The sequence below is a fragment of the Augochlora pura genome, chromosome 11, assembly GCF_028453695.1.
Source record: "Augochlora pura isolate Apur16 chromosome 11, APUR_v2.2.1, whole genome shotgun sequence".
NCBI classification, from domain to species: Eukaryota; Metazoa; Arthropoda; class Insecta; order Hymenoptera; family Halictidae; genus Augochlora; species Augochlora pura.
Window position 1 is genome coordinate 8,323,400 of NC_135782.1, and position 12,938 is coordinate 8,336,337.

Consider the following 12,938-nt stretch of genomic DNA (forward strand, 5'->3'; position numbering starts at 1 on the left):
AAGAACGTTTGTATAATTACACTAACATCGAATGACGAAGTAGTCGTGGTTTTAGTAGTTTTACTGTTAATTTTACTAAGTGGATTACGTTAAAGAATTTTTTGAGACAGTTGTATAATAATTAATTACATTTTTAATACCATCAATTTTCAAATTTCAATTTGTTTTTATTCAAGTATCCACCTTCTGTGTTATCGCGTGTTCCAAGTAAACTTTATTAGTCTCCTTATGGATTTCAAGTGACCGTGTCATAGTAAAAGTAACTTCCTCATAAAATTGTATGCAAATACTTGAACGACAATATAAAAAACAAATGCACACGCGAATTACCTGAACAGAGAAGAATGGTCCAATTATATGGACGGTTGCTTCTTCATCTGCAGAAGGAGAAGTTGATTGCTGCTCCGATAGTTTGATAACACTACCAGTTACGCGTTGCAATTCTCGAACATTCTGTCCGCCCTTGCCGATGATTCGGCCAACTTGGGCGCTTGGTACTAGAATTTCGATAGTCAATCTAACATCATCGGTGCCAGAAGCGAATCCTTCCTCTCGCATCTTTTCAAAGATCAAGTATTGAGCCTGAAAATTCACAACGAACCACACAGTTTAACTATTTGATTGCATAAAACAACTGCATAGAACAGGAAAAAGTATGCTCGAATGTTGGGCAAAAATTTGTTGAAGGTAGTAAACGGGGCCAACTTGCGCACAGAAATCATTACACGATGTGCCATTGGTACGGGTAAACCCTTCACTTTTTAATCTACCTGCACTTTCTAGTCGATGCTTCGAAAATACAGCACCTTCTCAAATGATTGCAGGATTGTAAAATTGTACTCGTAACACATGGCACGAAATCAGTGAGGATATGCTCCTTTTTGATAGAAACGACAGAAAAATGTTCTTCAAATACCGAGGATTTGAACCGCGGACCTCAGGATTAGAAGACTATCACCTTCGCCACTGAGCTACAGTGGATACTTTAATTCCATGTGAAATACTATCCTACACTTTATCCTACTGTATGTAGGACTTTTATATAAAGTCTACTATTAAACTATTAATTCTTATCGTATGTATAAATTTGATTTTGCAAGTAGTATCAAAACGTCCGCTTACCTTCCATTGAGATTCAGGCGATCCAATGATTGTGACTTTCCTTTCAGTCTGTTGTTCCGCGGGCTTGTCTTGCTCAAGAGGCGCGATTTTCACGCTTGCTCCGGAAAATCTAATCATATTTCTAATGTGTGAACCCCTGGTGCCGATAATGGCGCCTACGCTACTGTTAGGAATGTATAGAAATACAGTTTCTTGAGTGTCAGCAGCAGGAACGCCCTGTTGAGTTGGCAAGCTAGCTTGATAGGGATATGGGATGGGTCCCGAGCCGTACAAAGCGGGACCACGTGAGCTGTATCCCATACCAGCAGTCGACATCATGGCCATGGGGTGCAAGCCAGGGAACATCATGCTCTGAGGCTGTAACGGAATCATTCGCAGTTAGTTCTACATTCATGGAATCGTAACATCCTTTAGCAACTATGATGTTGATACTCACAGTCATCGCCTGTAAGTCATTTTCGTAGCTTTGACGTAACTTATTAGAGATCATTGATTCAGCTTTGCTCATGTTATCAATGGTACCCTTCACTGTGATAATGCGTTCGACGTTAAAATTATTAATGTCGTTGATGCTGCTGACAGTGATCTTTGTGTCTGTGTCTTGCATGATTCTCTTGATAGTGGTGCCACCTTTTCCAATTATTCGACCAATTAAGTTGTTATGTGCAAGGATCCTCAGAGTTATCTCGGTACTATTAAGACACAAAAAGAGATTGTTTAGGATTAGGTCAATAAAGAGAATGTCGCGATCGATTCAGCTATCTTCCAAAATATTTGTGTCAACGCGTGGATATTCTTACCTTTTATTATTGATACTGTTAGCCTCCTGTTGCATGACCTCCAGGATCTTTTTGCAAGCGTTCGTGCAATTCTCCGGATTGCCGTAGATGGTGATAGCTTTCTCCGCAGCGCCGACGTTGTCCTTCCGGTGAACGTCGACACGTGCTCGCGTCATTTGAGTGATTTGACGTATGGTCGATCCCTGACGACCGATTATGGCGCCCACCATGTCGGATTGTACAAGAATACGAAGCGGGAAGTCTGTCTGCCTTCCGGAACCCGATACTCCGGAGTAGGCAACGCCGCTGCGCTGGCTGCGGCCTCTTCGTCGGCTCTCTACCGCTGACATTTCCACTTTTAGCGAGTTACCTTCGTACTCGTGGCCATTAAACTGGTTCACAGCCCTATAAACGAGAAAAACGTTCGTGAATTATGGATGCTCGAATGTAGGACACTCTGTTTAGACCCTGCCGAGGATCACGAGTGTATTCGAACGGTGCCGGTGGCACGTTTGCCGGTGAAATAAGCGCGAAGAACGTGACACATTTAGTAATGAGCATATCAATCAGTTGATTCGTAAATGTCTGGATGTCGCTGCAGAATTTTTCGACTGGAAAATCCAGTTTCGCGACGGTATGGTAAGCGAAAGAAATATTTGGGAGAACTAGAACGATAGAGGGATTAATAATTATTTGATCAATTTTTCTGTTCCATTGAAATTCAAATTGCACGCACACTCGATGACGACTGTTTGTCCGGCTTTTTGTGTTTTCGTTGGTTCAGCTGAGTTAGTTTCACACGTTTAACTTTATTAGCGATAAAAAAGCACTGTTTACTTACTGCTGTGCCTGTTCTGGCGTCTCGTAGACAACGAGAACGGTTTGTGTGTTGGGATCGCGGGACGACAGTTTTTCGACGGATTGCAGCTGACCACAGTTACCAAAGAGAACTTCGATGTCCTCCACTCGGGCGTGATTTGGGAAATTGCTTACGAGGACTTTTGTTCCGGCGATACTGAAAAAGAGAAGAATACCAAATTAGCATACTTGATGGTTAATGTACACAAGTGTTTGTTTTGAACACCGATAAAAAGATTCGATGTATGAAGATATTTAATGACACGAATCGTTTATAACATGAAAATAATCGTCGTACAGCGAGACAGTTGCATGTCCAGCTGCAAACGCTTTCAGAATTCCTTATAATTGCAGTTCACAGTTATGCGAATGCCAGCCATACTGTGATGGAAGAAGACTATTTATTGTACACAATAATAGACTGTCTTATCTCGGCTATCAAGACTGAAATTCTTCCGATATCGTAGCATTCTACGATAAGAAGGAACACTGTATCTATACGCAGAATTATTGAATGATAAAATTTAATAAATAGTGTAGATACATCGATATAAACATTCTCTTCAATATTTTAAATATTTGTTACTTTTTATTTCATATCGTTAGTTTACGGGGTATTTGCAATGTTTGGATAAATGATGAAAGTTTAGTGGAACGATTGAAAGCTGAGCTCGGGAAAGGTCCTCGGTACCAAGAAATTCTACAATGTTCGTTTGGTCGCTGACGAATGACCGACCATACATTGGAAGAAGGGGGGCCAAGGGTAATTTTGGGGGGCGTGTGGCCAAAGAGAGCCCTGGTCAAAGGACACTCCGCTGCGAGGAGAGTTGAACGCATCCGTTGAGCGAATAGATTAATTGTTTATTTCTAGTATTATTATTAATTATTATTATTATTGTTGTTGTTTTTATCTTACGACACGATTCAGTAGCGAACAAATTTTCATCGTATATTCTGTTAGTTATCGATGTCTATTGTTTCGGGCGTTAATTGATGTATTTATGGTCGGAGGCGCCGCGAGACCATGCGATTCGACGAGGAGCCACGGCCCTGACGCAACGCAACATGAATGAACCAAATGGCAAGTAAGAAGAGGACGAGGAGCGCGGAGAACGAAAAGGAGGGTGAAACGGCTGAGACTCTCACTTTCGTACATATCGATTTTTCAGCTCGCCGACCCACTCAGCGCCGGGGGCTTTCGACTAACCTTGAAGAAAACGCACCGACCGACCTAGCTTGTGCTCGGCCAATTATTACAGCTCGTTAAAGACACGGAGATTAATCGCGATGCACGGCTTCTTATCGCAATACCGTCGAACGTACGTTTCGAACGGTAATTAAAAACAGCTCCTTCTCTGCTCGTAAACGGGGATGTCTCATTACCGTCGACCTATCGATGTTGCTTTTTGCTAAATGTTAATTCGGCTCCCCTTATGTCAATTATCGGCACATCCTGTGCAGAATTTACGAATACAATCGAACACGTAATCACGTAATTACGCGAGGCTTATCGCATCGAATTTAAGATTGTTCATCGTGTTTATAGTGTACGAGATTTTTGGTGTCTCGTTAGTAACGCGTAAACGTAATTCATTCGTCGCCCCTTGTTTACTTTATCCGGAATGCATTTCATGCAAATGAAATACTTGCATCTATGGTTTATAATCATATAAAAGTTCTGCGATGAGAAATAAATTTTCCGTGTCACTTGTCAATACATACAATATTACATATTCTAAAAAGCTATACAGTCTGGACATCGCCTGTTTACCAAGTGTAATATGCTTCTCCATTTTCCCTTACAGGTGTTAATAACTTCCACTGTAACGAGTCAGGACTCGTAAACTCGAAAAAGTAAATTTAGGCAATAATTCTATTAATTCTTGTAAAAACATTATTAGAAATTCAAGGAAAATTGAAATAGTTATAAAACGATCGTGTAAATGAATAATCTGGGAGGCTGACAACGTATTCGAAAATATCTAACACATTAACGACGAAATGCTGCATGGCTGCGTCATTTGAGTTTTCGATATAGACCAGACCGACGCGAAAATACGTCACCGACATTTTCACATATCAGTCTCAAAATAAATCTGCAGAACGGTTCAATATCTCTTCAGAAATGCCACGAGCGATACGTTCCACGGATTCGGAAAACTATACGCGTTTGTAACATTTCGTATCGTTCTATAATTAAAACGCCCAGCAGTCGACGGTCCATAATATCGTATAAAGCGCCGAGACAGCACTGGCAGAAAACGCGTTTTCTCGCGTGCCGTCGGCGTAAACAGAAGGATTGTCTCGCAGGTGACGGACGGACGAGTTCGTAGGTGGTAGCTGTGAAAAAGCCGGTCGATCATGGCGCGATCGGTGTAAAATCTGGCGCGTAGAGTATCGGAGTCCACGAGTAGCAGAAGGGCGGACAAAAGGTGGCGGTGGACTCACGTGACGGAACTAATGCCAGTCCCCGAAAAGCCTTAACCGAACAATTACCGTGGAACAACGGGTTTCCGCGGTGCCAGCTCTCTCTATCGAGCTTCGAGGCCCGTCGAAGCGAGCTCTTCGACGTGCACGTGCTCGGTTCTGCCGCACACCCACGCGTCCCCACACATGGCTACCGGCCGCTTACACACGGAGACTGGTCGTGCACGGTTCGGAAAAGAGAAGAAGAAAGGAAGAAAGAAAGAAAGAAAGAAAGAAAGAAAGAAAGAAAGAAAAAAGGAGAAAGAGAGCACGCGGTCGAGCAGGAGGGAGGTAGGAGAGAAGTCGACGTTGTGTCTCTGTCGGCGGAGAGAGGGGCTCTCTGCTCGTGGTGCACGCGTGTGCTACGTGGTTCCTGCGAGAACCAAAGGATGAGGAGGCGGAGGGTGATAGAGGGAGGGCAGAGCCAGGCCTTTGTTTCGTGTGCTTTTGGGGATTTTCGGCGGCACCCAGCCGGTGGTGTGAGGTCTACATGCGAGAGTGCGCGAGGGAGACGTTGATATCGTTGCTTTCGTCTGGCTCGCGGTCCGTCTCCTCCACCGGCACGAGACCCACCTCCTCCTCCTCCTCCTCTTCTTCCCTCTCCAACTCTCCAACGGAGGAACGAACGAGCCAGCCCAGCAGCACCACCACCGCCGCCGCCGCCGCCACCACCGCTACCGCCACCGCCATCGCCACCCTCAACCCTTTCTGCGCCTCTTTCCCTCGCTACCCTTCCTGACCAGCAGCCATGGCTTGGCCTGGCCTGGCCCTGTCTCTACTCTTCCTTTGCCCTGCACACCCGCCGACGCATCACCCTCGTCGGATCTTGCACGCACGTGTAACTCGCGATTTCGTCCGTTCACCTTTAACGAAAGGCGGTATTTTCGTGCGTAGCGTCGTCACGGGACAGACAGAGACGGCCAGACACAGGAAGAGGCAGAAAAGCAGAAGAACAGAGACAGGAAGCAGTGGGAGAAAGAGGGGGGGGGCGGTTGAGAGGACGCGATGAGAGAGAAAGAGAGACGAAGCCGCTCTTTTCGAGGCTCGAGGCGGATACCGACAGGGATGGACGCGCGACGACCGCAGACCACGGGTCACCCCCGTGGAAGAGCTTTTGATCTCGCTTAAGACACCTTTTTTCGGACTCTTTTTTCTTCGTCTACCTTGTTCCACCTCCTGTTTTCCCCGTTTAACGAGCCAATGGACTCGGACGGACGCGACGCGAGCATCGGCTCCTCCGATGGAGCCGAGGGGTAGGGGATAGTTGACGAAAAGTTCGAGGGTCGTAATGCGGTGCGGTTAATTGTGAAGGGAATTGGGACTCGTTGCGCGCCGCTTGCCGCGTAAAAATGGAACGAATTTGCGCGCTGCCCCCGAACGGCCGGGGGGTAATTAGCTGTCGGCGCCCGCGCCGAATTTTTCTCTCGATGCCCAACGAGCTACACCCTCGTTATCATCCGCTTCCACTTTTCTGCTCTTTGCCGATGCTTAGCTGCCGAACACTCGCTTTTAGTCTATTCTTTGCTGGCAATCTTAATTCATGCGATAAGCTATTAAGCTGTTACCATCTTTTGGTTAAAATATGAACTCTTATTCAAAATTTATCATTATTTCGTATTTCTATTTAAACATCTGTTAAAGATCTGCTCAAATTTAAACTTCCATAACAATCTATTATAATATAAAGTTATAATAAAAATTCGTTATAATCGACATGGATCGTATATAAAATTAATTTGAATTTTTATCAAAAATGTATTAGAGTTTAAAATTTCTATCTGTTCTATTATTGAAAATTTATCTGTCAGCAGGAGTATTAATTTCATTAACAAACGTTAGGGGAAGTTATTGCAAAGTTCATCTGCTACTTGCAAACACCAAGCACAATACTTTATTATTGTACAACATAGCCGACTATCGTAAGTTGCTATTGTTCTTCGAGAAAGCTTTTACTTTCACTAATATGCATTGGTGGAGGTTTTTGGAAAGTTCGACTGTCGTTTGCATATGTCAAATACATATTTATGCCGTTATATAGCACATCACAGGCTTTAAAAGACAATAGCATTCGCCTAGTCTCTCTAAACTGTTACTATTTTTCCGATAATTTAATTTAACATATATCGTTATATACATAGTTATGGCATTATACGGCATAATATACCATAGTAATTAACTTTGTAATCATTTCTTAGACTAAAAGAAAAATGTGACAGAAGAACAGAATTCTATTACTTGAAATCACCGTTGCGTATAATCAAAATACGACACGGGGTTGAGCTTCGATGAACAATCCTATTTATCCTTTAAACTGTTGTGCGATTTTTATACGCGTATAATAAAGCTGAGTAGGTGCAACACAAGTCGGCTACAAGACTTTAAGGATACTTTTACATTCTTTTCCAACACCAATTACGAAAGCAAACTTACTTTATTTCGCTGAAAATTGAGGTAATTTTTACTTTGCATAAAGATTCGTAGGTCGAGCTTTTACGCGGGTTTATCGTACTATCGTAATTAAGCTTTAAAGTACGCGCGTCAGATAACAATGGCTTGCACCGTGTGCCCGAATAACAAAGGCACTCTCTTTACAAATGAATCCAACAATATCTCTGAAGCAAATGTAAAGTACATTCTAAAAAGTAACTTTGACAAAGTGAATTGAAAAAAGAAGCGAGTTCAAGAAAGAAAACTCGCACTGAGAACGTGCACAATCCGATATCGCAATAAAACTGCATGCCGAAACAAATGTTTAGAGGATACGCGGCTGCAGAATCAGGACTCGGCGAGAGAAAAAAAAGAAACTGTGACGAGGTGCAAAGGCGTTCGAGGAAGTGTGCACGGCCCTGGCCGGAGGAGCGTCGACATCGTTGACTGAGCCGGCGGGGCGCACGGCGCCAAAATCGATTTTGAAAAGGGAAAGTGGCATGTACGTGCCAGTAGCGTGGCTTTACATATACAGTATGCGCACGATTCGCGACAAAAACGTGTAGGAGGTAAAACTGCAGCCGCGCCGAATAAAGGTTGCACCACGTACGCGCGCACAGCCGCGGGGGGAGGTGTACACCACCACCGTCGCAGAGGCAAGCGTTCGCACGCGTACACGGTTGTACACGAGTGCGACGGACGTCTCTGTGGTCGGTGGCTCTTTCTCCTGTTCACGAGTAAGCTCTTTCCCATTCACGTGTGAGCGTCAGGAGAAAAGTTCGCGTCTCCGCCGCGGTGTAACGTGCGTGTAACCCGCGCACGAGCGCGTTCCGCACGCGTGTGTCAGCGTGCAGCACACCGCGCGCGGCGCGTGTGCATCGCGTACAACACACCGTGGCACACACGGTGCAACACACCACGCGCGCTCCCGGTGAATGGCGCTAGATGATGATAATTTCGGTGATCCTCGCCGCGGCTAATCGGAACCAACTGCCAGGGAACTCGAACATTTTTCTACAGGGGCGAGTTTTCGCCCTGTCGCAGATCGATACTCGTCATTTTTTTTTTTCCCCCCCCGCGACTACAACGGCACCGAAGTTTACGGTAATTCCCCGTTGTCCGTTCTATATCGGATTTGCGAAATTGTACCGCGTTATCGTTGCTTTTTATAGGCCGCGACCCCTTCTTCTTTCTGCCCGCCCGTAAGTGTTTTATGCGATTGTTAAAGGTTTTCGTATGCGCCCCGGTCAATGCTCGTCGCTTTTTTTTTTTTCGTGGGGCTATAACGTCGACGAAACTCGCGGTAATTTTGACCCGTTGTTCGAAATTTATGGAATTGCGCGATGTTATCGTTGCCTTTTTTTTTTTTTTTTTACAGCGTGCTCTTTCTTGTCGGCGTACTAGCGTTTCATGCGATTGTGCCAGCTCTTTTTATACGCGCGGATCGATGTTTACTGTCCCATTTCGGAGATGCGGCCAGCAGAATTTTTCGGTTGTTCGTTTTGTTTTGCATACTCTGCCTTTTGTTATTTCTCGTCGACAATAAAACTACCCACGAAAGTTTCCAATTTATTCTTTAGCCGTAAAACTAGCGAAATATATATTTCTGATTTGTTCTTTGGCAGTTATTGAAACACGTTTGCGTGAGAATTTTTTGATACATTACTTTATTGAAGCGTACGTTATAACTCGATGGTGACAAAATGTTTAAACAGAATAAATTGTTTGATGTTAACACGATTTGATTGAATAATTGTGGTAGTATCATAAATCCAACAAATGTCGGTAAACTGATGTTCGATGAGAACGCGACTGTTTTCGAAGACATCGCCGTGAACAAGCCAGCCGACAAAAGTCGAGGAACTTGTTAGATCGATGATAGAAGTTCAGCGATGGGCAAAAGAATGTCTTCGCCGCGAATAGAAACAAATTGCCTCCGGGTTATCATCGATAATGTCGTGCGGTTTCGCAGCGTGCACACGTTTAATCGAAGCCAGCGGGGGCTTATTAACACCGCGAACGCCGGTAAACGTTGTTGCCAACATTTGTAATAATGTTAGTTAAAACACGCCTCACGCACGTTCCGCGAATCGATAAAAAATTACCGCTTTATCGTGCAAGCACGTCGGAAAATTTTTCCGCTAAAAATCCCGCGATTTTACTGGAATCATTAAAAATGCCGGCGCGCTGATATTTTTCATTTCGTTTATCGCCACCCGGACACTGTACCTCACCTGCGACCGTTGTCTGTGTTTGCGTTTATCGAGATATCGGCGAGATATTTCGATATCTTGCAGGCTAAAGAAATTTCTAGAAAAGATATTAATCAGTAGTACATGGATCTTCTGTATTTTTGAAATGTATGGCAGATTGCTTATCCCTCGCACATCTTACACACTTACACAATGTAATATACACGATCGATAGATACGTATACCATTAAAATTTATTTAATTGTCTACAGGTTACAATGAAGATATTAAATAGCTTGCAGTTTGAAATAACGTAGGTTTAACAAGATAAAAATGTAATCTGAATTTCATAAAACCCTTTATAAAGGGGATCAATTCGTGTATGTATAATTTTTTGAAAATTCATTCATGAACATATGTGCTCGTATAATCATCTCCAGATTATCAATGATAAAATTAGGTTCCGATAATAATCCAAATATCATGACATGACGAAAAATCATGGATTCTGCTATGAAGCGTATTAAAAAAAAGTAAACGATCAATCTTCATCAGTTAACAAACTTATCTGGACTAAAGTATTCGGTATTCGTTATCTGCGATGCAATTAATACGAAATAATACTGCTGTAATGTAGCTTAATTACTGGGCTACTGAATGCCTGTGATCCTTGAAAGTTACTCCTCGATAATATCTCGGTGCTTCGTATGCTATCTCTGTTAAAATAAAATTAAAATACATACTTCAAACACGCTGGTTAACGAATGCGATTCGTTAAGCAAATCGTTGAAGCCTTCGGATGGGAATATTAATTGGCAGTGTGTAAATAAGAATCGTGTTCACCGACTCCATGCTAAAACGTCTGTAAAAAATGCTACAAATTGGGGAAATTTATCGGGTTTCCCGATGTTGAATCCCGATAAAGCAAGTCACAGCCGGCTGATACGAAATATGTCACAATATTTCTGCTCGGCTTGAAACGTTCTTTGTAGTATCAGAAAAACATGCTACAAGTAAGGACTTCCAAACTAAGAAAGTGTAAATTTACAGTTCGGTATTCAATATTCAATACCGAAGAATTTTCATATTTTATAAACTTCTAAATAGACCGCGGATTTTAATGCGAAATGAAAATGCTAAACCGATTGCAACGTTTTTTCCTCTCTTTTAATAATTTCAATAAGGTGTACATAGAGTAAAAATATGGAAATACCTATGGAAATATGAATTAAACGCGTGTTTAATCGAAAATTATAACTCAAAAAATAATCGATCCGTTGTTGGGCGTCTTTACCCTAAACATTCGTCGACGACCGTGTACACGGGAGTATCCGACGTCGGATTTGTTAACGAGCGTTCACAAAAGAGACCTGGTAATAATGTGGATCGGTCGAGGCTGGTGTCCGGCAACGTCATTGGATGAGAACAAGAAAGAAGCGCAACAATTACATCGCCGGTGGCCTGGCACGGGAATCAGCCGCCGTCGTCGCCGCATGCAGTCGCAACGGGACGCGGTGCATCGGGTACGGTGACGTCCGAAGTGCGTGGCGGCGGACCGACTGCAAATTGCAGGCCGCAACGGCGGCGCCGCGTGCGATTCGAGGCTAACTTATCCTCGGGTCTCCGAGAAAGCTGCGCCGCACCGTTCCGGCGCCTGCGGAGGCCGCGTGGGGCGGTGCACACGGCTACCGTGAATCAAGAAAGTAGGTGGAGAAGGACAACGCGCGAGCGCCTGCTTTTGCGAGTGTGCTCCGCGCGGTGCATGTGCCCGCGTACGTGATAACGTGCCAACCGGTGACTTAACAATGGAAAACCGACCGACAAAAACTGGTCGCCGTATCGGAAACGGTAAACGAACTGCCAGCATTGCCAGTGACGTTCACACGTCGATTCGACTCGTCGACGAAGTTTCGTTGCGATCATCGTTCAGTGGTCCTAAGATTCGTCGGAGAGCACGAGTGCTACCTGGGTAAGCGGATGCAATCGTGATTTGCATTCGTGGACTAGCTTGATAAGTAGACTTTACGCATTCAGGATGGAAAATGATCAGAAGGGATATTAAACTGGAATAAATATAGAAAAATTAGAATTGTTGATAAAATGTATCGCTGTTTTGTATTGCGGAATTCGTTGGCAAAAATGTGACTTGATATACTTTGAATCATTTATAATTTCGTTTGGCACTATTTCTACAAATTTTGAACGTTGAAATTAATTCTTAGAAATTAAATGTTCGAACAATATTTATACTGTGAGTCCGAATGAACCGTCGTCCGAGTGTTAACTTGAAATGAAAAGTGAAAATATTTCCTTACTTCCCTTCATATTCATCGTTTTGTTTTGAAAGTAACACAAGTGTATTTGTCATGCAGACGATTTCTAGTATTTTGTATGCGACACTAGTCAACATTGCCGGAACATATCGTTCTAATAATATACAAAAATATCTATTATCAATTTGTTCATAATACATAAATATTAATAGTCTCCATATATTCATGTATACATGACTATACACGGAACACCGACGTCGTGACTTGTGCTTTTGCAACGCTATGAAACAATCTGGAATCTAAACACTGACCTTGAATGCGAATAGACAATTCGCAAACCAGTTACTTACGTTAAAAAGATTGCATGATCTGCGGCAGCCATTTTCATCGTAGGAAAATCAATTCAATGACATGAAACAGATTTGCATGCTGGAACTGTTGTTTTGTATTATTATAATAATATGTTCCGTATTTAATTCTTTTTACTTAATTCCTTTTATGTAATTCTGTTTACTCTAATAAAAATAATATACAATAATACGAGTTACATAAGCATTACATTTTACTCAGCACTGATTTATGTATAACTGTCTAGTTAGCATAAATCGACCTCGATGCGAGCGATCGGTAAATGATCTACGAATTAATTCCTATTGCGTTCAGGATTCATCGAGTAGCAGGATTCGTGCGGAGTAGAGTATCGAACCAAGTTCAGATCACTATTGTTCACAGCCGTCCAAGTTGTGACCTGCTGCTCCGTTAATTCCATAAGATAGGAGAACCGACGTCGAGTCGGTGTCGAGGTATAGTTCGTACGCAGC

At 43.1% G+C, this 12,938-nt stretch overlaps 1 protein-coding gene across 2 annotated transcripts in view; it reads right to left on the bottom strand.

The window, feature by feature from the left end:
• Window positions 1-12,938, bottom strand: part of Imp (IGF-II mRNA-binding protein) — a 126,186-nt gene that overhangs the window by 21,053 nt on the left and 92,195 nt on the right. For both annotated transcript variants that reach the window (XM_078194300.1, XM_078194301.1), the window contains 5 exons: window positions 2,743-2,916; window positions 1,923-2,306; window positions 1,559-1,814; window positions 1,123-1,479; window positions 331-582 (listed from right to left, as the gene is read on the bottom strand). In XM_078194300.1, coding sequence (XP_078050426.1) covers window positions 331-582; window positions 1,123-1,479; window positions 1,559-1,814; window positions 1,923-2,306; window positions 2,743-2,916 — 1,423 coding nt within the window. The remainder of the gene's footprint in view (window positions 1-330; window positions 583-1,122; window positions 1,480-1,558; window positions 1,815-1,922; window positions 2,307-2,742; window positions 2,917-12,938) is intronic.